The following is a 27,511-nucleotide window of genomic DNA, read 5'->3' as shown; positions in this document are numbered from 1 at the left end:
CTCCTGCCCCACCACCCACCTGGGCCCCGGCCCCAGCGTCCTGGGCCCTGGGGCCCACTGTGGTCAGGCAAGACTGTGGGGCTGAGCTGGAGCAGTAACAGCGTATGTGATGCGGGAGCACTGAGAATCCTGGGCGGCTGCTGGGCTTTGTCCCCAGAAGAGCCACCTACCCTACCCCGTGAGACTCCCGAACTTCTGATCCTACTCGGGGGGGGGGGGGGGGGGGGGGGTGTCCCCTGGGTCAGGATGGGGCCCCGACTCCGCCAGAGAATGACCGCGTGGGAGGACCCCTGGAGTCACTTGGGGGCCGCTCCCTGGTCCCCACGAAGGGTGATGTCCCCCGCCGACACAGCCCCTGTCCCCACTAGAGGGGTCCCCAGGCCACGCGCTGACTGCGGGGCGATGACAGGACTCCCTCCTCCGCTCCCGGTGGCTGAGCGCCGAGTCTACATGGCCCTCGCCCGGGGACATGTGGGGACCGTCTACGCGGGCACCTGCCCCCGAAAAAGCGGCTCAGTCAGGCCGGCATCTCCTACCGCGGGCCGGGAGCGCGGCCGAGCGGTGTCAGCCCCCACCGTTCTGCGCCGGGTCCCCACCTCCCGGCGCGATTTGCTCTCTAGGACCCGCCGGCGCCCGTCCCGGCAACGGTGGGCGGGGCCCTGGCATTGTGACGTCACGAAGAGGCGGGACTACGGGCTCGGACCGGCCGACTGACGGACGCTAGCCGGGCGGGCGGAGCCGGCGCGGCTGGTGAGGCCCGGGGCGGGATCTGCGCTGCGCGTGGGACGGGGCGCGGGGCGGGCGCCGCTGGACGGGTCCCCAGGACCGATCCCTCTCCGAGACCGAGTTCCTCCAGACCTAGTCCGCCGTTCCCAGGGCCGTGCGCCCGCGCCTTGACCCCCAGCGATGCCTCTGCGCGCGCCCAGGGCGCCCTGAACGCGCGCGTCCGAGGCGGGAGTCGCGCCCCAGCTGGGAGTCCCGCGTGCCTCCGGGTGTCCCTGCGGAGCGCCGCCTCCCTCTGCTCGAGGCCCGGCCGCACTTCTTTCCCTCTTCTCCCCTGCCAGGCTCCGGCGGCGGCCATGTGGGGCTGACAGTCAGCGCGCGTTCCAGGAGTCCGTGGAGCGGAGGGGACGCGGCCAGGTGGACGCCAGCCCGCTGGCGGGGCGGCACGGGGGTTCGCGATGGACGCTCAAGGCTTGGATTGGCTTCTGGTCCCGCTGCACCAGCTGGTTTCCTGGGGGGCGGCCGGGGCCATGGTCTTCGGAGGGGTGGTGCCCTACATCCCGCAGTACCGGGACATCCGGAGGACTCAGAACGCCGAGGGCTTCTCTACCTACGTGTGCCTGGTGCTCCTGGTGGCCAATATTTTACGGATCCTCTTCTGGTAAGCCAGGGCTCTCCTACTGTGGGGCTCCCCGAGAGCTGGCTTCCTCCGAGGAGGCCAGGGGTGGAGGTGTTTGTGCTTCCCGAGGAGGTGGTGAAATGGATGAGATGATTTCCCAGGGAAAATGGTGGGATCGGAGTGGAGACTCTCACTGTGATCTCAGGTCTCAGTGTTCATGCCTTGTCACTCAGGTGTTTGTCAGTTGCTTAGCCCCAGGCCCCTGACCTCAAAGAATTTGCTTGGGGGACCAGGGGAGAGTAAACAACAGAGTAAATGAGCGTGAGGAACAAAACGCAGTGACCAGTAGGAAGGACATTGGCTGGCCAGTGAAGCCCTCAGGAGGGGACATCTGAGCCTGATGGAGCAGCGCTGGGGGGCCGCTGTGGGAGGGGCCATCCCCTTCAGCTTTCTCTGTGGTGTGGGGTTTTGTTTATTTTTTGAATAGGAAGTCCACTTTCTGGCTAAGACTGAAGAGGCTATTTTTTTCTTGCTCCTCCCAGCCCAACTTCCTCTTTTTATCATTTGCATTCCGGTAAGGAACTTGAAGTTAATTTTAACACTTGCTGAAGCCAGTCATAGTTGGGAGGGTGAATGTCCAGAGGAAATGGGAAGAGGTCTCATAGCTTCGTTCTAAGGTTTCCAAATCTGGAACGTTCCCTCCATCGGGGTGGTCCCAGATCCCCCTCTGTCAGCAGGAAGGCTGCTCAGGGGAGGCCTGGTGCCCAGGTGGGGAGGAGGACTTCAGGCCCCTTCTTTTGACTTTTGGTCACTGTTTGAGTAATCATGCTGTTTTGTTTTTTTGTTTTTTTTGGGTTTTTTTGCTAATTGATTTTAAGCCAATCTTATTGAGGTATGATTTTTCATTAAATAAAATTGCCATTCCAAATGTACAGTTAGATGAATTTTAATAAACAACCCTCCTCCCACCCCAAAATCATCATCATAATGAAGATACGAATGTCCTGAGCCTAGAAGTTGTGTCTGCTCTGTGCATCTGTCCAGCCCAGGCCCTGGCCTACTCTGATTCACTTTTCCTTGGTGTTAGTTTTGCTCCTGTCTGGGTTTTTAAAAAGGTGAGCCGTGAGTCAGTCACATCTTGCGTCTGTCACCTGGGAAGCCCACTTTTCAGGGAGGGGTTACAGGGGCTCATTTTTGTTTAGCACAAGTTGTAAACAGCATTTTGAAGATTCCTCCTTTCCCTTTGGCTGAGGGGCCTCGAGGCAGCGGAACACCTTGCTTTCCTTTGCTCAATTGACCTGAAGGCCAAGCTTGAACAGGAGCAGATGAAACATATTGTCTGACACTATTGTTGACTGAGCGCATTGGACCATTGGACGGTGTGCTGGGAGCCAGGCCCAGGCACGGTGTCAGGTGGGGGGGGGGGCAGAAAACTTATCGTGGAATAAGTTTTCTCCAACCGGGGAGGGAACTACCAGCGTTGGATTGCCTTATGGGAAAATAGCTCCATTTAGAGGCCTTGCCCCTCGGTGTGCTTGTCATTCAGCACTGCTAAAAGAAAACAGGCTCTCGAATCTACCTCCCAGTACCTGGTTTGGAGGAGTCAGAAATTACACCAGCTTCTTGAAGGCCATCTTGTCAGTGCCTCTGGATTTAACTGGCATTTGATGTGTTTGGGCCCCTGCATTCTCTCTTCACCGCAGGGCCTGAGCCCTTGAGAAAGTCTTGAGCTCTCTCCTCACACAGCATAGGGCGCCTTTGTGGAATTCTAACCTTGGTCCGCTGGCAAGTCTATTTCTGTACATCCGATTGGTCCTTTCCCGTAGAGTCAGCATCCTGAGCTGTCCTGGGTCAGAGGCCTTGGGTCACGGGCTGCCATGTGAGCACACAGGGCTGCCTGCAGTCAGCATTCTGGAAGGCTGAGGAAACGTGTGGGATGAAGGGAGGGCTGGCAGAGGTGCTGGTCCCTCCTCAAGGAGGGGGAGCATTGGCCTGGGGGTGCACTTTTCTGCATTTCACACCAGCAGGAGGGCAGGCCTCCATTTACAACTTGTCCTGATGTGCACCTCTCTGCCCACCTAAGACCCCACTGCTCTGAGGGCAAAGCAGATGTTCCCTTATATTCCTCTCACGCCTGTGTCCCTCTCAGGCTTTATGGGTTAGTTAGCAGTCCATTTAATTTAGTAGATTTTTTGAGGGTTTCCCATGTGCCAGGCGCTGGGCTAGATGCTTCCGTTTGCACTTTGGTGGAAGCGCTGTGTGGGTTGCACCATACACACATAGGTTGTAGGCGGTGGGGAGGGAGAGCACAGGTCAGGGACTGTGGCAGGCTCCAGGCGAGGCGGGAACTGGGTCCACACCAGAACAGTGCTGCAGTTAGCAACACTGGAGGGTGCGTTTCCCAAAGCAGGCTGGGACCACAGTCCTCAGAGCTCCAGTCCTCCTGGGACACCCCGAGAGATTTGTGGTGCCAGGATGAGTGGCTCTACAGGAGGGGCTGACCACACTATGCAAACCCGGGTTTCTGAAACTTGGGGAACTCCTATGCCCTTATTTCTTACCATCCTTTTGCAAAACTAGCATTCAGCAGATTCTACTCCATAAAATGCTGATGTACAGGATTTGGCCTTTGTGGTATTAGAAGCCAGGACAAGGACTAGGTGATACCTTGTACCTAATGTTTGCAGGCTGGTGATTTTGTAGAGAGGAGGGGGATGGAGGGGGCTAGGGTGTGTGGATGGTGCTGCAGAGCCTCATGCATTTATGGAGGTAGTTCTCAAGCCCCATCCCTATTGGATGAAAACACTGTATCAGAGATGCAGTGACATTGTTTTGAAAAGACACCAACACTGTATTGGAGGTCTGGTAACACTGTATTGAAGATTTAGTAACACTGTACCAGATATGTGGTAACATTCTGCTACTAATGGCCATAGCACTCAGGCCACACAGAGAAGTAGAAACACAACTTCTCTTCCACTCGATATATATATTTTGTTATTTCGAGAGGTAGAGAAGGTGTTCCTGTAGAAACGTTTGCTTGGACTTGATAGAACATCGCATGTCCTCTGCAATGTGCACTTCCCTCGGGGTGAGACAGGTGTACGCAACAACCAGGGGAGAACTCGCTTCGACTGGCTTCTCTGTAATAGAGGAGGCTGTGCCAACCCACATGCTCAGCAGGAGAGAAAGTGCTGTGGTGACATACCTGCCAGCACAGACTATTTAAGGAACAAAAAGCATTTAAGGAAGAAAAAGCTTTAAGTAATTTCCTAAGTAAGAAAGGTATCTTCCTATTTTGTTTGGCTTTTAAAAATTGTTAGTGATGTTGAACTTCGTTTCATCTTTGTTTTGTCCCTTGTGTATCATTTGTGGAAAGTTGTGCTTTTAGAAATGTTGTCTTCTTGCTCAGCCATCCTGCATCCTGAAATCATTTAAGTACTCACCTGCGCTCCATGTCACTCATGTTAAACGGTCTCGTTTTTACTGTGAACATTGAGTTCGTGTAGATTGGATTCTTGGTGTGTTGTGTAAGGAGAAGTGCAAACTTGATATTTCCTCCACCATTTCTCTGGTCACTCGTTGTTTCTGTTGGACATTTAGAAAACGGAACTGGCCCTTTTGACATCATGGCCCAAGTTGCACGATGGAGGGAGGGGTCCCTAATCTGACTTACTTTATTGTGATGCCGGCTGCTCAGTCTAACATGGAACCTTCACTGTCCCTCGTGTTACCTTCACCTCTGGGTGAGTCGATCTTCCGGATCAACTCGGGAGCCCAGTTCTGAGAAATGACTAGAAATGTCCTCCAACCGCCTTAGGGTTATAGCTGCAATTTATGGAAGAGAGGGCTTGAGGCCGTGGCTCACTGAGGCCAGAAGGCCTGGGGGCAGTGGTGCGCAGGAACCAGCCCCTGGCAGACCTCCCGCTTCTGGCTGAGAAAGTCCCTCGGATCACCCCTTTTCCCGCAGCACCTTCTCCTCACCTGGGCCTGGCTCCTCAGCTCTTGCTGGTCTTCCTGCCCCTTTGCCCTCCCCCCACCCCCCCCCCCCCAACCTCCTGTCCCCTCTGCACCAGCTCCGTCCACCATGGAATCTGGAGCCCAGCACTCGCAGCTGCAGGGGAGGTGGCTGTCCGGCCCTGGTGGACCTGGGCGGGGAGTGTGGACCAGGTTCTTGGTGCTGGCATCCTCCTGAGCCGCGGCGTCTCATCCCCAGGTTTGGAAGGCATTTCGAGTCGCCGCTGCTCTGGCAGAGCATCGTCATGATCGTCACCATGTTGCTGATGCTGAAGCTGTGCACTGAAGTCCGCGTGGCCAACGAGCTCAACGTCAAACGCCGTTTCTTTGCAGGTGGGTGATCGGCAACTTTGGTTTAAAGCCACCGAAACAGCAAAACTTGTCTGTAGGTGGAATGAGAGCCCCTTCCGCTCAGCATCGTCCCAGCGGCTCGTCTCCCCACATGACCCTGTAACGGATGGTGTTTGCAGGATGGGACGTGACTTTAACGTTATAATGTGAAACAATCCAAGATGATCGTTTCTTCTCTCGAGGGTGGGTGAGCTATTACCTGGTCCTGATGTTTTACTCTCCGCTGGGATCTCGCTGCCTGCGGAGCCTGGATCGGGTAGAGGCCCGGTCAGCTGGGCTCCTCTCTGGCTGGACCAGGTCAGGAGGACATTGGTGAGAAGGCCGTTTTATCTCTGACTTTCTGTGAGGCTTGTACGTAAAACCTTCCCCACGGCCGAGTGCACTGGGGTCTTCGCACATGCCTCGTTAAAAATGCCCCCCAGCCAGGATTTTGTGATGCAGGTGGATCACCACCCGGGTGCACGTGCCTGGGCAGCACGGACTGCAGGCGCAGCCCACGGCGCCGCTGGACTCTTTGGCTCTCGGAGCGAAGACTCTCTTCCTGTTTCTGCCTTTTCCTTTGGAGAAGCGCCTTCTGGGCTGGCTGCCTTGTTTGAACATCAGCCTTACTTCTGGTTTTCTTCTAATCACTAGAAGTGTGACAGCTCTCACTCCGTGTGGGATGTCTGTGGACTCGGGGTCTTGCTCGTGTTTTTGTTCCTGGTGATCATCTTTCCCTGTGAGTGGTTCCTCCCCTGGTGTAGCTCCTATGTTGTTTTGTTTTTATAATGTATTTTTATTGATTTCAGGGAGGAAGGGAGAGGGAGAGAGAGAGAGAGAAACATCACTGATGAGAATCATTGATCAGCTGCCTCCTGCACGCCCCCTGCTGGGGATCGAGCCCAAAACCTAGGCATGTGCCCTGACTGGGAGTTGAACCATGACCTCCTGGTTCCTAGATCAGTGTCCAACCACTGATCCACACCGGCCAGGCTGGCATGTTTTGTGCTCTCTTCCCATTGATGCCATTCTCTCCTCTGCAGATCTGTCCCCATCCCCCTGTTGTAACTCGGTAAGTCACCCCAGAGCCCGTGTAGCTGTCTGTGTAGCTGGTCTTGCCCTGGAAGCAGGGCTCAGTGAACAGGGCCATTACGAGGAGAGGCACTGGGCCTTAAACTTCTCTTGGACAAGAGCTTCCTGCTCCCATGGCTCCTGCCCCTTCTCTCTGTGATCTGTGCCCCTTGGAACCTCATCTTTCCGTTGGCACTGACCTCCTGGCCGGCCGCAGAGGGGCCGTGTGGGGGTATCTCAGGGCAGCCTAGCCTCACACAGGCGGGAGGAGAGGCCGTGTGTGCCCAGGCTGTACGCCTCTGCCTCTGGCTCGGAAACCTGAGAGCAGGTTTGTGACCTGTTTGAAGTAGTGTGATAGGTAGGCTGCCAGAGGTAGCAGGTGTGGGTGCCTCCAGGCCGCGCGGCCGCTGAGCTCGGACGTTTGCGTGGCCTCGCTGGCACGTAGGCGTGCCTCCTCAGCCGTGCCCGCCCCCTCCCCCGGGGCTTTGCCAGCAGGTCTTCACGTTGGTGCAGGGGAGGGCAGCGGGCGCCGTGAGCAGGGCGCCTCCCTTAGAAGGCTTCTTGATGAGTGGAGGGATGGCGGCCATCTGATCACCTCTCTTGATTTCCAGTGTTCTATGTAGGTTCTTCCAACAGGGATATTTCTGTTCTGTTAACTGGGCTTGAGTTAGAGCAGTGAGTCTCAGGGGTAGGGCTGGAGCCTGACTTGTAACACATGGCCTCTGGTGAGCAGGTGGGGACCTGGGAGGTGTCTCCTCCCCTGGCCAAGGGCTGTGCAGACGTGGTTAAGGTGGGGCCTTGAGGGGGCTTGTCTGAATTGTCAGTTGGGCCCGATGGCGTCACAGGAGAGGAAAGGAGAAGATCTGGTAGAGATGGACGGACAGATGGACGACTGAGGACTTGACCCTTGCTGGCTGTGAGAGTGGGGGAGGGGCATGCTCTCAATGGGAACCGTTTTCACTTACAGCAAGGACAGCAGCCCAGTCCTCCAGCCACTTGTTGAATTTTGCCAACAAGTGGAATGAGTGGAACCGAGTTGTCAGGAATCTGCATTTTGGGCAGAGCTTGGCAGGGATGGCCCTGACATTCATTTATTTTATTCTCTCTCTCTCTCTCTCTCTCTCTCTCTCTCTCTCTCATTAACTCCTTGCTCACATGTCTGGGTGGGTGCTGGCTGTCAGCTGGGACCTCAGTGGGCTCTCTGCTGGACCACCCACACGTGGCCTCTTCACGTAGCCTGGGTGTCCACACAATATGGCCTAGGTTTCAAGTGGCGTGTTGGAGAGAACTGGGTAGATACTGTGTCTTTTTAAAGATCAAGTCTTGGAAATCATACAGCTTCCCTCTGCACGGGTGTGGCCACCCCCCCTCCCCCCGACAATTGGGGACATGGACAAACACCCCTCCTGGTGGGGAGCAGTGAGGATGGAGGAGACTGTGGGCCTGGTCTGGAGTGGGTTCAGGGCAGATTTGTGGAAGGACAGCATTGTTGAAAACATTTCTAACATTGGTCTCCTCCAGTCTGTCCCACACAAAGAGGTTTTTCTAAAACACAGATCTGATCGTGTTGCTTTCCAGCCACGAAACCTCAGGTAGCTTGATGCTATGCAGGGAGGGGTCCAATGTGGGCTGTGCCTCTTCCCACCCTGAACCCCCACGTGCCCCTCACAGCCCTGCCCTGCTGCGCCCTGTTGTTCAGCACGTGCAGAGCTCTGCTTGGCTTGGGCTGATCTGGCCTGGACATGGGAAGGGAAAAGGCTGTTTGCATCTGAACTGCACGGGAGCTAAGTTGAGTTCTCACCTGTACCCACCCCACTCCTCACCCTCCCCTCTCCCTTTCAATGGTGAACTTGGTTTAAATAAATAAAAAAAAAAAAAATAGAAGAAAAAGCTGAGAAAATCCACGTGACTCTGGGTCGTCAGAGCCCAGAAGATCCAGGGGGCGGTGCTGGGGAGGGAGGCAGGGGAGGCGTGGGGCCGCAGCCTGTGTGGTGCTGTGAAACCCTCCACCGCTGTCCCCAGTCCTGGCAGCTGGGCTGGTATTTGCTTTTCGCTGTTCACTTGCCAATTTCCATTTTTAGGTGAGTCCACTGCCTGGGGCAGATGACAGAACCTTTGACCCACCTCTGCTTTGTGATCAAGTGACTCACTGGAGTCCTACTCTTCTGTCTCACCACCTCCCACCTGCAGGGACCCACCTGCAGGGACCCACCTGCAGGGACCCACCTGCAGGGACCCACCTGCTGCCTCTCTGCCCCGCGGTGTCTTCCAGGGTCTTGGGGGGCTGTCCCGGGCAGTGACAGTCAGGAGGTCTGGGGGGGGGGGGCTGTTGGCAGGGGAGGGGCAGGAGCTGGGTGCCTCCGACTATAAGGAATCATCACCCTTCTGTCAGGAGCTGCTGGGCTGGTCGCCTTGGTGGGATGTAACAGTGCCTCCCTGCTTCTCCCCGGCATGTGTTGAACCAGCTCTTGGGGAGTGTCTCCTGAAAACAGCTTTCTCGGGCAGCCCTCTTGGTGGCGCTGTGATCCTGGGCCTGTGTGGCCGCCTCCTGCACAAGGCTGAGTGTCTGGGGAGCAGAAGCAGAACCTGGTGACGGCAGACGCCACTCCCACCTTAGCAGTCAAATGAGAATGGGCGACTTTTCATTTTTGGCCCCAAATTCCTTCCCCCTATTCCAAGCACTTATTTGGAAAGAGGGAGGGTAGGTTCAGAGAAAAATAGCCCAAAGGTAGATTCCCTGATGCACAGACACCCAAATCTATGGTTTTCCTGTCCCAGCGGTTTTAAAAGAGAGAAGTGCAAAGAGGGCCAGAGACACAGCTGCTTATCTGCGTTAAACCCGTCTGTTTTGTCTCTCCTTCCTTTCTGTTTCTCTCCCTCTTTTTAAATGTAGCTGCAGATAATAAGGACGAGGAAGTCAAAGTGCCCCCCAGGCGGTCCTATCTGGGTATGTACCCCCCTTGCATGAGGCTGCTCACTCCCGTGTTTCATCTCATGGCAGCTTTGTCCCTCTCTGTCATCTGTGTTTGCATCCTGACCATGCATGTGACTCATTTTACCAAGTGTGGCCACGACTCCCGTAAACTAACCAGCTCATAGCTGCTGTTTTCAAGCATGAAGCAGTTCCTAGAAGCCTGCTGCTTTCTGTGTGTGGGTCTGTGAGAGAGACAGAGAAGGAAGGAAAGAAGGAAAGAAAGAAAGGAAAAAAGAAATGATCAGAGCACACGTTCTGGAATTCTTTTGTTAAATTTATTCTAAGTATTTTATTATTTTTGATGCCATGGTAAACGGATTTGTTTTCTTCACTTCACTTTGGACTGTTCATTGCTACTTTATAGAAATAAAGTTGATTTTTGCATATTGATCTTGTGTCCTACAGCTTTGATGAAATCATTTATTAGGTCTCAGAGCTTTGTAGCGGATATGTGTGAGGATTTTCTGTATATAAGATCTTATCATCTGCAGATAGTTTGACTTCTTCCTTTCCAATCTGAGTGCTTTCTATCTCTCTTTCTTGCTTGGTTACCCGGCTAGAAGTGATCTGGGTGGGTGCCCTTGTCTTTTCCTGATCTTAGTGACAAAGCCTTTAGCCTTTTCCATTGAACATGATGGATTTCACATAGATGCCTTTTATCAGGTTAAGTAAGCACCTTCTATTCTGAGTTTGTTGAGTGTTTTTATCATAAAAGGATGTTGAAGTTTGTTAAATGCTTTTCTGTGTCTGTTGAGATGACCATGTGGTTTTTGTCCTTTATTCCATTATTATACTACTCGTGCCTCAGTGCACGGATTCGTGCAGATTGAAAGGAAGTTAATTAGAAGGTGGCCATCGGGGTGGGACTCGGTGAGACTGGCCGGACACGCCCTGGAGCCACCCACCTGCAGTCCCTTCCTGCCGGCCGCACCTGGGGCAGCACTGTAGCTCAAAGGGCATCTGTGGAGTGAGCGGGGTCCCTCCTGCAGGTGGGGTCCCTCGGCCTGGCCTGTGGGGATCGGACCGAAACCGGTTTTCTGACACCCCCCAAGGGGTTCTGGATTGCGAGAGGGCAGTTCTTGGGTGATGCACCCCAGAATCGGGCTCCCTCCTCTCTGGTTCCAGTGTGTGTCACCCGAGAACCACATTTGCCTAGTCACTGCAGCTCGGCAGCTCCTGCGTTGAGCATCTGCCCCCTGGTGGTCATTGCACATCATAGCTACCGGTTGGACAGTCGCTTAGCCTTTTATATATATACTAGAGGCCCAATGCACAAAATTCATGCAAGAGTAGGCCTTCCTTCCCCCGGTGCCGGCACCGGCTTCCCTCTGGCACCCGGGACCTGTGTTGCTTCCCTCCTCTGGCTGCTGGAAGGCACCCGGGACCCTCCGGCCCTGGCTTCGTCAGGAAGGATGTCTGGTATAATTAGCATATTACCTTTTTATTATTATAGATATAGATATTATAGTGATTATTTTTTAAAAAATATATTTTATTGATTTTTTTACAGAGAGGAAGGGAGAGGAATAGAGAGTTAGAAACATTGATGAGAGAGAAACATCGATTCAGCTGCCTCCTGCACACTGCCTACTGTGGATGTGCCCGCAACCAAGGTACATGCCCTTGACCAGAATCGAACCTGGGACCTTTCAGTCCGCAGGCTGACGCTCTATCCACTGAGCCAAACCGGTTAGGGCTATAGTGATTATTTTTATATGTTGTACCAACCTGGCATTTTTGGGATAAATCCCATCAGATCAAGATGTATAATCTTTTAAAAAAATTTCCTAGATTCTGTTTGCTAGCAATATGTTGAGGATTTCTGTGTCCATGTTCATAAGAGATACTGCTCTTTTTTCCTTGTGATGACTTTGGGTTTAGTATCAGGATAGAACTGGTCTTATACAATAAGTGGGGAATGGGAACTGTTCCCTCTGCTTCTATTTTTTTTGAAGAGTTTGTGAAGGATTGGTATCAATTCTTTATTAAAAAATTTTTAATTGAAATATGACATACAACATTGTGTAAATTTAAGGTGTACATGTAATTTTATACATTTATGTGCCATGTTATGTTTGCCATCGTAGCGATAATTAGCACCTCTATCACATTACATAAAACTATTTATTTTTAGTGGTTGAAATAATTCATTTTAGTTTCTAAGCAAGTTTATGATTATAATGCAGTATTACTGTCTGTGTTTACCGTACTATACAGTGTTATCTCCAGGGCCTATTTATTGCTCACTGCAAGTTTATCAGTTCCTTAAATGTTTGGTGGCATGACCCAGGGAAGCCATCTGGGTCTGGGCTTCTCTTTGTGGGAAGTGTTTAAAATACTAAGGCAATCTCTTTATTTATGATACGTCTATTCAGTTTTTCAGTTTCTTCCCCAGTTAGTTTTAATAGTTAGTTTTTGTTTGTTTTTTTGTCCATTTAACCTAAGTTATGTAACCTGTTGGATTACAATTGTTCTTAGTGCTCCCTTGCAATTGTTTTTATTTCCGTGATGTTGGTGCTGATGTTCATTGTTGACGTTAGTAATTTGAGTCTCCTCTCTCTTTCTCTCTCTCTTTTCTTTTGGTCATTCTAGCTACATGCTTGTCAATTTTACTGATTTTTTTCAAAGAACCAACGTTGGTGGTGGTGATTTTCTCGGTTGGTTTTCTGTTCTGACTCCATGCTGATGACATCCAAATACTTAGTGTCTGTTTCTTAAAAGCGGGGACTGCGCTCTGTAACCACACTGAATGTCCCACTAGAGCAGCCCGCATGTCGCTGCTGTGGCCCCAGCAGGTTCATGGCTTCTCCCTACGTAGGAAAGGGTCCTGTCAGACCCACCCTTGCACTTCCTCATTTACAAATCCTGGATTTCCAGATGACCTGGGCAGAGCTCCGGGCTGGCCGGTCGGCGCCTCATTAACGCTGGACAACACTGCCCAGAGCAGATGCAGTGCCAGCCAGGAAGCCAGCCATGTGCGTGGTTTCCAGGCAGCACCTTAGAAAAGTGAAAAGAAACTGGTGAATTACCCTTAATCTGCTTTTTACCAAAATACTTTCATGTGATCCTATAACCACTCTAACAATTATTAACAGTATATTTTCTGTCTTTTCCGCATCAAGCCTTTGAGGTCAGGGGCGTGTCCTGCCCTCAGAGCACGTGTGCCCAGCAGCCTCGTCAGCGCTCAGTGCCCTCGCGGGTCAGCGCCCTGCGCTCTGCTCGCCGAGTCCGCCAGGGGAGGCCGGCGGCTGTCAGAGGCGCGTCTGAACTGGGCCTGGGGTTTGCACACACGAGATGTTTCCCTTGGTTCCAGGTGGGGAGACTTTCCCTGGCTGTCACTTTGGAAGGTGATTGTTCAGGTTTCCAGGATCCCGGATGTTTAGTTAATTTCCGCAGCTGTGGTGACCCTTTGCCAAGACCCTCAGTGCCCTCTTGCTTCCATCGCTGAACTGCCTAACTAGGAGGTTCACCTGTCTGTCCCTGTGGGTTTGAGCATACAGACAGTGGGAATGTGGGAGTCCTTGCTGCTGCCGTGGGCCCGGGACGGGTGGCCTACTTGGGGTCTGCAGTCCTGGCTACCAGGACTCAGGTGTGACCCGGCTTCCTCCTTAACCAGCCTGGGCTCCCTCTGTCCCATCACTCTGGGCTTCCCGGTCCCTCCTCCCTGCCCTGCCTTCCGTGCGGATTCCCCAGAGAAGTGGACTTGGATTATTTTTTGCTGCTCCCACCTCACCACCTGGAATTCCCCGTGGTTTTTATCGGGGTCGGCAGGTAGCTCTGCCAGGTGTGTGTAGGTTCAGGGTGGGTGTGGGCTCCCCTCTGTGGGGGTCCAGGCACTCAGGACCGACTGGAGCTCTTCTTCCTCTGCATCCTCAGACTCACAGATGAGACGCGGAGCAAGTTCCGGGAGGCGGGCTGGCTCACACTGGCACGGGGCCCTTCTTACCTTGTGTTGCAGGTGTGAGTGTCACAGCTACCACAGGAGGCGTGGGGTCATGGGGCAGTGATGGGAGGCCCTCTTGGAGCCAGTGCCTGTCCTCCTCCCTGGGTGTGACCCTGATTAAGAGAGAGCTGCCGGCCACATGGTTACCAGCTGGCCTGCCCTAATTATTGGTCCCAATCCTGAGAGGTGACTTGGAGCCATGGAGCCTGGTGTGGGAGTCCCTCTCTGGTGGCCTTTTCAGGACAGCCCTCAGCACTTGCAGCTTCCCCCTAGTTTCCAGGCACCTGGGGGCCAGCGGGGCTGGGAGGGCACAGGGGCTCGGGGTCCACAGGCAGCTTCTGTGAGAGAGGAGGGGGCTGTGGGGGCCTGAGCCCTCTGCACTCTCAGCGCCTATAGGGACACGTGGGGTCTTGTGAGAGCAGGGACGCCTGAGGGGGTTCTTACTGCGAAAGGGGAGCACGTGGAGGCCCCACTGTCTCCAGCGGGTTTCTGCCGTTGCCATGGCCACTGAGCGCTGCCACTGTGGGACAGCCATGCCTTTTCTGTCGGTGACCAGTGTTGGACCACTGGAGGGATGTCATTCTCTGAGCTGGAAAGACTTTGCCTGAACTGATGGGGACAGGCCACACGGGGGTGCTGGTGGGCTGCCTGGTCTGGAGCCCAGCGGTTGCATAACCTGTGTCATCAGTGGGTTTAAATCCTGAAGCTGTACCGAGGATGAGCCACCGGAAACCACCTGGGAGGCCAGGAGCTCCTGTGGACGGGGTTTTCTTCTGCCCCTGCCCGTCGGAGCGGAGCGGCTGGGGCTCTGTCGCTCTCGTCGGCTTGGGGTGCATGTCGAGCAGAGACACACTGGCCCTCAGCTAACTGGTACTGACACCCAGCTGCTGTTCTGAGGGACGGGCTTCGTGCTGTGTTGTCCTCCCTGCCCCTTACACAGCGTCTGGGGGCCCCTCGGTCTGCAGGGGTCACACTACTGCCTGGGGACCCAGCACCTGTCTGTGTGGCCCCTTCAGAGAGGCTGAGGTGTGTGGGCAGGGGTTGCTGTTGAGGGCTGTGTGAGGGTCCCAACCTCCATCTGAATTATGTGACAACACAGCCTCCACAGGGCCCCGGGGGGCGGGGCGGGCGCTGCCAACCTGAGGCTCAGGGAGGTCACACGGCTGGCGGGGCACCGTACACCGTCCTCTCATCCTTGGGTCTGCAGGGGCAGTGCATCAGGGTTCAGGTTCAAATCCTGTGTGTCCCTTCTGGCCAGTGGCTCTGCCTCGGTGTCCCCCACATTTGGGTTGTTGGGGTTCCAGGTGCTGACACAGGAGCCCTCTGGAGAGGGGGCGCGCACCTGCAGGTGGGCCTCCCAGATGGAGAGAGACACCGATGGCTCAGCTAGAGGGGCGGCGCCAGGGTCTCAGGAAGGCATGGTCCCCAGATGTGCCCCTTTCCCACCCCATCCTGGGTCTCGGCCCCCAAGGTCACGGCCAGCCCAGCCATGCGGCCTCATTGTCCATTTAGAGAGGTGCTCAGCGATGATCTCAGATGGCATCCTGGGGAGTGGGGGGCCTATTGCCTGACTTGAGGCCCCCGCTCTCCCTCTGTTAAAGGAGGAATGAGAGGCTAGGTGTGAGCGGCCTGCCCGATGCTGGTACGGGGTCCGAGCCCGTGAGGGGCCGGCCATGGACCCAGGAGCTGGGTGTCTCATCCCCAGACCACCTGTTCACTGTGGGCTGCCCTTTGGGGATGGTCAGAGTAGATGCCCCGTGAGCCCTGGCCCAGGGGTCAGCTCTGCCAGCTGCACTGTCGTCAGGATGAGTGTCTGAACTTCTGAGGGGACCTCTTCCTTCGTCGGGATGGAACGGTCTCTAATTCCGGAGCCCTTAGGTGTGGAAAATAGCTCTGCGCCTTCGAGGTCCCAGCTGCTGGGTAGTGACAAATGTGTCCCTGAGAACCTTTTCCAACGAGACCTCCTCGTCCTGCTGGGGGCGGGGGTGGGGGGTGGGCAGCAGGCATCCTCAGACATGGGGACCCAGGTGGCCCGAGATCATCCTGAGGAAGAACAGATGCCTTTCGGAGGCAGGTGAAGGGGGGTGCCTTCAGCAAGGGGTCCTTGCCTGGAGGCGAGTATCCAGATGAAAGGCTGTTCTCTCATGTGTAGAAATGGCCCAGGCCGGTGTGGCTTGGAGCGTGTGGTTTATGGCGGACGTGGGTTCCACGTGTTTGTGATGCAGTTAGTGGTTTCTCCTGTTTCCCGGCTGAGTGCCTCCTGGGACACATGGTACATGTGCAGCTTAGATGCCCTCTTCCAGCTCTTCCTAGCTTCCGGGACGGCCAGTCCTGGCACCTCATGTCCTCGCCCACCCGTGCAGCCCTTGCTGGGCCTTTTTGCTGGAGAGGTGCCCTGGCTCCAGACTCTGCAAACCAAAGGGCCGGGTCAGGCTTGGGTGCATCACACCCTCCACTTCCCTGACTGTCCCTGAAGCTGCCTCTGTCCCCAGGACCTGCCACAGACCACCATCTAAATGTAATTTTTGATTTCTGTGAGTTCTTCCACATTTGGTTTCTGCAGGACACATTTGTCGAGCAAATGGTAATATTCTATCAACTCAGGATGTAATGATAATAATTATATATCTTTGCAGGACCTTTATTATGGGCTGGACACTTTATAGGATTCAGAAGATTAACTACTTTAATCATTAAAACAACCCGAATTGCTCGGTAACATTATTCCTCTTCTACATCTAAAGAAATGGAGACACATGATTATTCTAAAGTTGTGGAGGGGAAGAGCGGGTATTCTAACCCAGGAAAGAGGTTCCAGATGTTCTGGAGCAGGGGTGGGCAAACTTTTTGACTCGAGGGCCACAATGGGTTCTTAAACTGGACCGGAGGGCCGGAACAAAAGCATGGATGGAGTGTTTGTGTGAACTAATATTAATTCAAAGTAAACATCATTACATAAAAGGGTACGGTCTTTTTTTTTTTTTTTTTTTTAAGTTTTATTCATTTCAAATGGGCCAGATCCAGCCTGCGGGCCGTAGTTTGCCCACGGCTGATCTAGAGTGATCCTGCACTATCTGAGTATCAGTACTATTTTAGGGTGAGTTGCAGGGTTAGCATCCTTTATGCTGAGTTAATATCTGTATGAAGTCTTCCTCAGAAGTTCCTTGGTCGAGAGCAGTTGGATCCTCATAGCTCACATTCATCTTCCTCATGGTGATCTTTTATTTTTAATATACTTTTATTGATTTCAGAAAAGAAGGGAGAGGGAGAGAGGGGTAGGAACACCAGTGATGAGAAAGAACCATTGATTGGCTACCTCCTGCAAGTCCCACACTGGGGATTGTGCCCCCAACCCAGGCATGTGCCCTGACTGGGCATTGAACCTGTGACCTTCTGGTTCATAGGTCGATGCTCAATCACTGAGCCACGCCGGGGGGCCTCGTGGTGATCTTGACCTCCTCACCTAGTTCACATCTTGCTAGTCATGCTGACCTTCATCTCCTCATTCATTTCACATCCTTCTCCTCACACTGATCTTGACCTGAAGTCTGGTTCATGTCTCTCTCCCTCTAGACTTTGACCCTCACCACTTCTGGCACTGGAGCAGCTTTGCGGACTACCTGCAGTGTGTCCTGGCCTTCACGGGCATCGCAGGCTACATCACATACCTGTCCATCGACTCAGCCCTGTTCGTGGAGACTCTGGGCTTCCTGGCCGTGCTGACCGAGGCCATGCTGGGCGTGCCGCAGCTGTACCGCAACCACCGCTACCAGTCCACGGAGGGCATGAGGTGGGTGGGCACGTGTCACTGTAGCTATCCCCGTTGGCACCAGGTGCACATACGTTCGGTAAAAGTCAAGTGGGTACAAATCTGGCTGCTTTGTGTTCAGTTACATTTGTGAAACAGCCAGTTAGAGAGCAGTTTAGATTTAAACACATTGATCCACTGACCTCTTTTTTTTTTTTTTAAATAATATATTTCTTTATTGATTTCAGAGAGGAAGGGAGAGGGGAGAGAGAGAAACATCAGTGATGAGAGAGAATCATTGATCGGCTGCCTCCTGCACCCCCCTACTGGGGATTGAGCCCGCAGCCCAGGCATGTGCCCTTGGCTGGAATCGAACCTGGGACCCTTCACTCCACAGGCTGACGCTCTATCCACTGAGCCAAGCCGGCTAGGGCTGATCCACTGACCTCTTGATGCGTGAGCATTGTGCGTGTGTGCGACAGGTGAGAAGCTGAGACCCTCCCCTGAGCAGGAAACAGGTGACGGATCGGAGAGCTGCTCCTCCCGCATTGTTGAGCCTGAAGCTTCGGAGTGGGAGGGAGGGCTGAGTGTGAAATAGGGATGGAGGGCAGCAGGCTCTGTTCACAGTAGCAGAGGTGTGCGGCCATTGGTGGGATGTGTCATGAGATGCATTCTCAGGATCCAAGTCCAGAACATGTATTGAATTTACACCAAAGTATTTCATTTGCTTTTGAGCAACTGTAATTGGTATTACATTTTAAATTTCATTTTCCATTTGCTTGCTAGTGTACAGAAATGCAATTAATTTGTATGTTTCTCTTGTATCATTCACCTTGCTGAACTCATTATTTTATGTATGTACTAGAGGCACAGTGCACGAATTCATGCACCAGTGGGGTCTCTCAACCTGACCTGCGGGATCAGGCCAAAACCGGCTCTCCGACATCCCCCGAGGTGTCCCAGATTGCAAAAGGGCGCAGGCCAGGCCGAGAGACCCCACTGGTGCATAATTGGGGCCGGGGAGGGATGCGGGAGGTTGGCCAGCTGAGGAGGGACTGTGGGAGTGCCCGGCCTGTCTTGCTCAGTCCTGATTGGCCAGACCCCAGCAGCAAGCTAACCTCCCTATCCCCTGGTGGTCAGTGCATGTCATAGCTATTGGTCTACTGTCTGCCCCTGGTGGTCAGTGCACATCATAGTGAGTGATTGAGTGGCCTTAGCATATCATTAGCATATTATGCTTTGATTGGTTGAACAGCTGACCGGACACTTAGCATATTAGGCTTTTATTATATAGGATGTATGTATATATGTATTTATTTATATCCTCACCCAAGGACATGCTTATAATGCTTGTTTTTAGAAAGAGAGGAAGTGGGAGAGGGAGAGAGAGAAACATATCGATGTGAGAGAGAAATATTCATCGATTGCCTCCCATATATGCCCTGACTGGGTATTGAACCCACCACCTAGGTTGTGACCTGACTGGGAATTGAACCCACAACCTTTTGGTGTATGGGATGATGCTTCAACCAACTGAGCCATCCAGCCAGGGCTGAACTCATTATTTTTAGGAGTTTTCTTATAGATCTTGGATTTTCTATGTAAACAATCTATATATATAAAAGGCTAAGTGACTGGCTGATCTGCCGACCTGCCGGTAGCTATGTCGCGCACTGACCACCAGCGGACAGATGCTCAACACAGGAGCTGCCAAGTGACAGCAACTTTGCAGAGTAACCTCTTGCACTCCAGGACCCCTCGGGGGATGTCAGAGAGCTGGTTTTGGCCTGATCCCCACAGGCCAGGCTGAGGGACCCCACCTGCCGGAGGGACCCCAGTCACTCCACAGATGCTCTTCGAGCCCTGGCACCGCCCCAGATGTGGCCGGCTGGGGAAGGACCACGGGAGGTTGGCTCCAGGGCATGTCTGGCTTGTCTCGCCCAGTCCCGCCCTGCTGGCCACCTTCTAATTAATTTCCTTTCAATGTGCATGAATCCGTGCACCGGGCCTCTAGTTATATATAAATGGGGATGGTTTTATATCTACCTTTCTGGTCTGTGTGCTTTTTATTTCCTTTTCTTGCCTTCTTGCACTAACTAGAATATCCAGCACTGTGTTTAACAAGAGCAGTGATAAGTGGGTGAGGTGTTTTTCCCAATCATAAAGAGAAAGCATTCAGTATTTCACCGTTAGGTATAATGCTAGGTGTAGAAAGTTCTCTAGTCCTGTTTTTCTGCAAGTTTTTATATTAAATGAGTGTTGAGTTTTGTCAAATGCCTTTTCTGCATTGATTGATATGATCATGTGATTTTTCTTCTTTAGCAGATCATAATTATATTGATGATTTTCAAATATTGAGCTAGCCTTGCATCCTTTGAATAAAGTTCCCTTAGTCACGATGTACAACAACAACTAAATAAATAAATAAATTGCTAATTTCTATTTGCTGATACGTCAAGGATTTTTGTGTCTGCATTCATGAGGGATATTGGCCTGTAATTTTTCTTTTTATTTTTCTGGTACTTTTTTGGCTTTGGTATTAAGAGAACACTTTCTTCATAAAATGAATTGGCATGTCTTCTATTTTCTGGGAGAAATAGTGCAAAATTGGTGTAAATCTTTTTAAGCATGTACTAGAATTCTCTGATAAAATCATCAGGACCTGGATATTTCTTTTTGGGGAGGGTTTAAATTATGGATTCAATTTATTTAAGAGTTATAGGGTTATTCAAATGATCTATTTCATATTGGGCGAGCTGTGGTAGTTTAGACTTGTTGAGGAATTGGTACATTTAGTCCATGTGGTCAAATTTAAGTATGTAGAGTTGGTCATAATATTCCCTTCTTGTCTTCTTGATGTTTGCAGATATGCCCTCTGTTCCATTACTGGTAATTTATAGAGGTTGGCAAACGTAGGTTTATAGTTGTTAACATGTGGAACACAGACTTTATTCTCGTATTATTATTAATTATTGTATTATTTACTTGTATTATTTGTAAATCTACTTCTGCCCACCCCTATATATATCTTTCTTTCTAGAAGTTTGTCAGTTTTATTGATCTTTTCAAAGAATCAGCTCTTTGTTTTGTTGACTTTTCTGTTTTACATTGCATGGATATTTGCTCTTATCTTTATTTAATTTATTAATATAAGACTTTCTTTTTCCTAATGTAAGCATTTAATGCTATATATACCCTCTCAGTACTGCTTTAGCTGTGCCTCACAAACTTTGATGTTTTATTTTTATTTTCACCATAACTATGCATAACTATGCATATGTTTATTTCAAGACTTTCCCTTTGATCTATAGATTCTTTAGAAGTGTGTTGTAAAATATCCATGTGGTTAGAGGTTTTTTTGTCTTTCCATTATTTATTTCTAATTTTATTCCATTATGTTTAGAGAACACACTCTGTATGATTATAATTCTCTTAAATTTATTTTTAATTAAAAAAATATTTTTATTGATTTCAGAGAAGAAGGGAGAGGGAGAGAGAGAGAGAAACATCAGTGATTCTCTATCATTGATTGGCTGCCTCCTGAATGCTCCCTCCTGGAGATCAAGCCTGCAACGCAGGCATGTGTCCTGACAGGGAATCAAACCGTGACCTCCTGGTTCATAGGTCAATGCTCAACCACTGAGCCACGCTAGCTGGGCTGTTCGCTAAATATTTATTAGATTATTTGTGTTGATGTTGTTAAGTTCTGATTGCTGCTTTCCTGCCTAGTTTTTCTATCACTTGTTGGGAGAGGGATGTTGAAGTCTCCAACTGTAATTGTGGATTTGTCTATTTTTAGTTTTAGTTCTAGTATTTGGTTCACCTTCCAATTAATGAAATTTCTGGGACCCTGCTCACTTGGTCTTGCTGCACTGCCCTTGAGCCCTGGAGCCAGCAGCTTGGAGTCTTGCTGCCTGGGAAATGGAACAGGTCTCCTGGGGCGGGGCCCTGTCTGCCTTACCTCTCTGCCCCCAGGCGTATGTCTTTATTCCTCCTTGACACGTAATAGGCCAGGTGAGTGGGGATGTTCTACACATGTGTGTGGTTAAGGGTGTGCACCACACTACATGCACACACACACACACACACACACACACACAGCCCAGTCAGCAGCCCAATAAAGAGGAGGGCTGGAATAATTAGAGTTCAACAAAAGCCCTGGAACTCTTTAAAAATTATTGAGATATAACTCACCATACAATTTGAAGTGTACAATTTAATGGATTTTAGTGTTTTCACGGAGTTGTGCAGCCGTCCCCACAGTCTAATTTTAGGACATTACCATCACCCCAGGAAGAAATATTGTATCCATTAGGAATCAAGCCTCATTTGCTCCCAAACCTCCCTCCCCCAGCCTAGGCCACCATGATCTGTCTGTGTAGGTTCATCTGTTCCGGACACTTCATAGGATCAGAATCACACAGAGCTTGGACTTTGTGTCTGCGTCCCCCCGTTTGCGTAATGACGCCCATGTGCGATGTTTCAGTGCTGCATTCCATTCTGAGGTTGAGTAATATTCCACTGCATGGACGGACCACACTGTGCTTGTCCATCTCCAGTGATGGACTTCTGGGTTGTGTCCACCTGTTGGCTGTTGTGAATAATGCTTCTGTGAGCATTCGTGTACACGTTTTTGTGTGGACAAGCGTGTTCTTTTCTCTTGGGATACACCCAGGAGCGGGACTGCTGGGTCCCATGGTAACTCTGTGTAACAGTCATTCGAGGATCTGCCAGACTGTTTTGCACAGTGGCTGTACCATCTGACATCCCCGCCAGCTCAGCTGTGGGTGGGGTTCTGTCTCTCCCCACCTTCACAACCTCATTCCCACTCACGTTTTCATTCTGGCCGTCCCAGTGCCTGGGGCGCATTGGGGTTATGCATTTTTCATTTGCATGTCCCCTACGACTAAGGATGCCGAGAGCCTTTTCCTGTGATTATTGGACATTTATGCAACTTTGGAGAAAGGTCTATTCAGATCCTTTGCCTGTTTTAAAAGTTGGCCCTTGGTCTTTTTATTATTGAGTCATAGAGTTCCTTAGATTTTTCTGGATACTAGAACCTTGTCAGACACACGATTTGCAGATACTTTCTCTCATCCTGAAGTTCATTTTGCACTTTCTTGACGTTTTCCTCTGCAGCACCAAAGGTTTCAATCCAAGAGCCCACTGTGTAATCCAGGGTCACTAAGACCTCCTTTGGGACATGTGTTGGGCGGATTTTCAGTTTTGGGAGAGCTCTTGATGGGTGGCAAGGAGGGGAAGGCCGAGGCCCCTGGGAGGTGGGCATGAGCCGAAGGCGCCTGTGAGGAAGCTGCGACAGGTGCAGGCGTCTGGCTTTCATCTCCTGGGCACTGGTCTGGGAGGCGCTATCTTGGCTGCCGGACAGGCCATGGATGAGGCGAGAGGTATTTTAGGAATAGTGATCTGGCAGCCCAGTTGAGGAGGCAAAATGGGGGTCAAGAATGAGGTCATGGGAGCAGGGATTGAAATGGTGGGTGGGGGAGGGGAAGGTCAGGTGTAGGATCCAGCGGCTAGAGTTGGGGACGTTATGAAGGGAACTAGACAAGAGAATCCAGCTCCCCGGTCACCAGCCTGAGCTGGGAAAACAGCCTGGGCCTGGAAGGTGACAGTTCCCCCTCCCACGCACACTGGCCCCCTCTGCAAGGTTCTCTGTGCCTGGGGTGGGCTTCCCGCACTGTGGGAACCTGCGGTGGCTTTATTTCCTCCCTGGAGGGGGCTTCCTTGGGTGGAACTCCCATGCCCAGGACAAGGCCAAACACAACCGCTTGCAGTGGCCAGGTCTGGACTTAGTGCCCATTAGGACATCCTTGGCATGCTGAGCAGTGAGAGCAGAGCCTCTGAGGCTTGCCCATCCATCCATCCATCCATCCATCCATCCATCCATCCACACCACACTTTCACTGAGGGCAAGGGTTACATAACGCCCGCGTCAGAAAGAGCAGAATTCATGGCTTGGTGAAAGTCCCTGTTGAACAGATTCTCAGGGACCCCGGCAGGAGGAACTTCGTTAATATTTGACTGGCTGCTGTGCCCCTGTCCTTCCTGAGCCCTCGCGTGGGCAGCTGGTCGAGGGGCCTCTGCAAGGCGTTGGGTTCCTGTCCCCACGCAGTGGCTGACTGAGGGCTGAGGCCAGGTGAGGCGTCTGGGCAGCTAAAAATGTCCCTGTGTGTCAGACAGAGCCCAGCCCCAGCGATGACCTCACGTCTGCACTTGCCTGGGTGAGGAGTGCACCTGTGCGTTCAGGGCCCAGAGGCACCAGCCGGCACCAGGCAGGCAGCCCCGGGACAGTGACAGGTGGTCCTGGGACCTCTACAGCTTTGTGCGCTGCCCCCTCCAGAAGCACTAGCTGTGTACCGCCAGGCACGTCGCTAAACCTGTCTGTGCCTCAGTTTCCTCTGTGAAAAGGGAGCCATGTAGCCCACCTCGTCTTGTTCGGGGCAGTGCTCGGCACGTACGCGTGAGGGTGCCGGTGGGTGGCTGCCTTTTTCCTGGGAGCCTCAGTTCTAGTTGTTGAGCAAACCCGGCCCCTGTCAGGTCTGGCTCAGGTCACAGCATGCCCCCTTTATGGCCCCTGTCAGGTCTGGCTCAGGTCACAGCATGCCCCCTTTATGGCCCCTGTCTGACTGACCAGGGCTGCGGCTGGTGGCTCCTAGGAGCTGAGAGCCCAGCACTTGCTTCCATTTGCATTTGTGGGATGAGCTCCTGCCCCTCCCCGATGGTGCCCCAGCATGTGAGTGGCCCCAGTGTGAGCCCAACTTTGGAGACCTAAGGAGAGATAAATGCAGATGTGTCTTTGTACTGATGTTTGCAGAACACACTTCCCATAAAACTGAGTGTGCTAGCTGTGCATGCAGCAGTCAGCACACCTGCAGATTGCAAAGTGGTGTAGCGGAGTGTCGGAGTGGATAAGGGGGTGTGTGTGTTTCTGTGGAGGAAAGTCCAGCATTAATGGTTTGCGGTGGGGACTGGGTGCTGTGCTCTTGTCCTCTACTTTGATTTCAGTTTGGACAAAACAGATGTGAAGGGTGGGGTGCTGTGCAGGTTCCTCCTAGGGTGTCTGACACTGCACCTTTGGGATCATTCCATCCATGCACTTCCTGCTACAGCTATGGACCAGGTGCTGGCTGGGGGCTCCATGGACCAGGGTAGAGGAGCTCCAGGTGAGAGAGCCGCCCCCTCCCAGCCAGGCTCCTCCTGCAGCTCACAGGGCACAGCCAGGCGGGAGCCACGACCTCTGATGCCAGTTCTGTGGGTCCCTGTGGCTGAGGGCTGCTCTCCTGAAGTTCTTGGGTGCTGCTGCCCCTGCCAGGCTGGCCCCTGGAGCAGGTGGTGGTCTTCCCTCGTCTCCCCAGGGCCCACAGCAGGTGCGTCTGCAGCCAGGAAGGACGGACCTTTGTGAGGTTGTGGGCTTGCCCTGTGCCGGCCCCGTCCCTGCCCGGAGGTTGAGGGTCCTCCAGCTGAAGGGCTTCCTGTCCTTCTGCCCACACACACAGTGACCTCACAGCGAGGGTGGGAGGGCTGGGAGGGACAGGCTGGGGCCCGGGTGCCCCCTGACCCTGGCTGGCCCCCTGACCCAGGCTTGCCCCCTGACCCTGGCTGGCCCCCTGACCCTGGCTTGTCTCTCCACAGCATCAAGATGGTGCTCATGTGGACAAGTGGTGACACCTTCAAGATGGCATACTTCCTGCTGAACGGTGCCCCCCTGCAGTTCTCCGTGTGCGGCCTGCTGCAGGTGATGGTGGACCTGGCCATCCTGGCGCAGGCCTACGCATTCTCCCGCCACCCCCCGAAGCCCACCCCCCACGCAGTGCACTCCACCAGTGCCAAGGCCCTCTGAGGCAGCCAGGAGGACAAAGACATATGACCGCTGGCTGCAGGCACCGCTGGCCACCTGTCGTCCTGCGTGGGCCCCTGGGACGGTGGACAGGTGGGCCCGAGTGCCGTGTCTGCACTCACTCGCTGGAGAACGGCCTCACCCCTACGGGCGGGGCTGTGGATGTTTTCAAGGTGATGAAAAAGCAGGTCTCGCTCTCACTTGCTCTCAGGGCACCTGCGGAACCTGGGAGACGCTCGCAAACCCGGGAGACAGCGGAGCAGGCCTCTGCAGGACAGGTCGTGGGGAGGCTTCTCTGTCTCAGCCTGGACGTGTCCGGTCAACCCGGGCCCGGGGTGCAGAATGAAAAGCAGCATTGGGAGCGCTTGGGGCCCAGCACCTCAGGGCCCATGGTCAGAACAGCTGAGGATGGATGTGCTGCTGGATGGCATGCGGTGAGGGCACCCTGTGCCAGAATGGGCCGGGCACAGAGCATGTGGCCCGGATCTCGTGTCCACGTGGAAGGGAAGCCACACCAACACACATGACCTATGTCCTGGTCCATCTGGCTGGAGTGGCCTTGCCTGGGCACCTTCAGTGCGGCCTCCTCGTAGGTACTCAGGACTCAGCCCTTGCCTGGGCTCGGTAGGGGGTCCAGAGGCCTTGTTGTGACACTGGCCTCCTCCCACTGGGGGCGAGGGGACAAGCCCATGTCCGTGCCAGTTGGGCAGGGGCCAGAGCAAGCTCAGGGGTGTCGGAACCAGAGTCTGGAGTTCACTCCATGAGTCCTATAGGGTATGGCAGGGTGCGAGCGCCGATGTGGGCCAAGCGGGCTGCGCGTGTATTTTTCCCCCTTTTCCTGGGAAGTGCGCACATGTGCAGCACAGCCTGTGATGTTCATCTTCCAGGACGGGGACACGCTGAGCAGCCCCACCCCCCACACAATGAGCTGATGGGCCTGAAGTGACCTTCCAGGGTGGTGGGGTGGCCTGGCATGGCCATCCCTGCCCGCCGTCTCCCGTCCGCGTGGTTCTCCATGTTCGCTGCGTGTGGCGGTGGTGAGGTCACTGGTCTGACACTAGTCCCCACATTTGTTCCCCTTTCAGTATTACATGAGCATCTCAGCCAGGCCAGCCCTGCACCAGCTCCCAGGCTCCCAAAGGCCAAGTGTTCCAGATGCTTCCGTGTGGCTCCCACAGGCATTGTTTTCCCTTCTGCTGGGTGGAGGGGTGGCTCTCTGTGCATTATCAGCACTGTCTGTGGCTGGTGCCAAAGCTCTTAAAGTGTCTGCGGTGGCCGGTGAGAAGCGTTTGAAGCGGTTTCCTCCTCCCGAGTTTTCCTCAAAAACTCCTGAATGTTTGAGGATTCTGCTTAGTTCTTTGGCCTGTAAGATGCTTTAAAACACTTATTTTTAAAAAATGAAGGGAGATGTCTGTAGCAGTAGTTGCCTCTAAATTAAAATATCAATGACTGTAGTGCTGACCGAATGTGCCATGTGTGGGGACGCTCAGGGTTCAGTCTATTCAGCGACTTTAAATCAATAAACTGCTCGAGGACCAAGCATGGCCTCGTGAATGGAGTCCGTGTGGGGCCCAAGGCACAGTGAATAATTGGTCCTGTGTTCTTATTTCACCTCTGGGGTCTCCAGGGGAGGTCCAGCCCTAAGCACTGGCCTCTGCCCAGAAGTGTCCATGTTCCCTGGGCTGGGCTGACATCCATCCCAGGGCCCAGTGCTGGCCCCTATCCTGTGGGACAGGCTCCCCTGGAACAGACCAGCCTCAAGGACAAAGACCCGCAGGATCCAGGGTAGATGCCTGACTAGGGAGGTGGGCATGTCTGGCTGTGCACACAGGTGAGGCAACAGGTGTCGAATCCACCTGGTCACCCTGGGCGCTCCATTTCCCCACCTGATATGAGCGAGCGGTGCAGGAGAGGTGGCACTTTTATTAGCTTTAGTAGCATAGCAGGGAAATTCTGCGGGAGGCCCCGTCCTGGCCCTGCCCCTGCCCCCCACCTCCCCTGGCTTGGTCTTCCACCGGGGACCGTGCCCAAAGCTGGAAGGGATGGTGGTGGATGGATGCCCTGCATCAGTGGGGCCTCTTGAGTGATGCAGGTCCTCCAGCAGGGTCTGTGGCAGCGATGTTCCAGGTGTCATGGCTCAACTGATTAAAGTGAAAAAGTGCAAAGCAGCATAATTGGGAGAGTTCCGTTCTTCTCCATGAAAACAGGCTTCTAGCACCTGCAGGCCTAGG

General features: G+C 53.1%; 1 protein-coding gene across 4 annotated transcripts; it reads left to right on the top strand.

The window, feature by feature from the left end:
* Positions 1–674: 674 nt before the first annotated feature.
* On the top strand, positions 675–26,820 carry SLC66A2 (solute carrier family 66 member 2). Of its 4 annotated transcripts, XM_059706445.1 has the most exons (6): positions 675–750; positions 1,065–1,384; positions 5,559–5,692; positions 9,654–9,707; positions 17,251–17,467; positions 25,076–26,820. In XM_059706445.1, exons 2-6 carry the CDS (start codon positions 1,182–1,184, stop codon positions 25,281–25,283), a joined length of 816 nt encoding a protein of 271 aa, XP_059562428.1. In that variant the 5' UTR covers positions 675–750; positions 1,065–1,181; the 3' UTR covers positions 25,284–26,820. The 4 variants fall into 4 exon arrangements, with proteins under 4 accessions (XP_059562428.1, XP_059562427.1, XP_059562430.1 ...); XM_059706444.1 differs by lacking the exon at positions 675–750 and having other exon boundaries at positions 757–1,384; XM_059706447.1 differs by lacking the exons at positions 675–750; positions 9,654–9,707 and having other exon boundaries at positions 757–1,384.
* Positions 26,821–27,511: the final 691 nt, after the last annotated feature.

This window comes from Myotis daubentonii, chromosome 8 (assembly GCF_963259705.1).
Source record: "Myotis daubentonii chromosome 8, mMyoDau2.1, whole genome shotgun sequence".
Lineage (NCBI taxonomy): Eukaryota > Metazoa > Chordata > Mammalia > Chiroptera > Vespertilionidae > Myotis > Myotis daubentonii.
The sequence above is the reverse complement of the archived record's forward strand: the minus strand, read 5'-3'. Positions and strand labels throughout refer to the sequence as shown.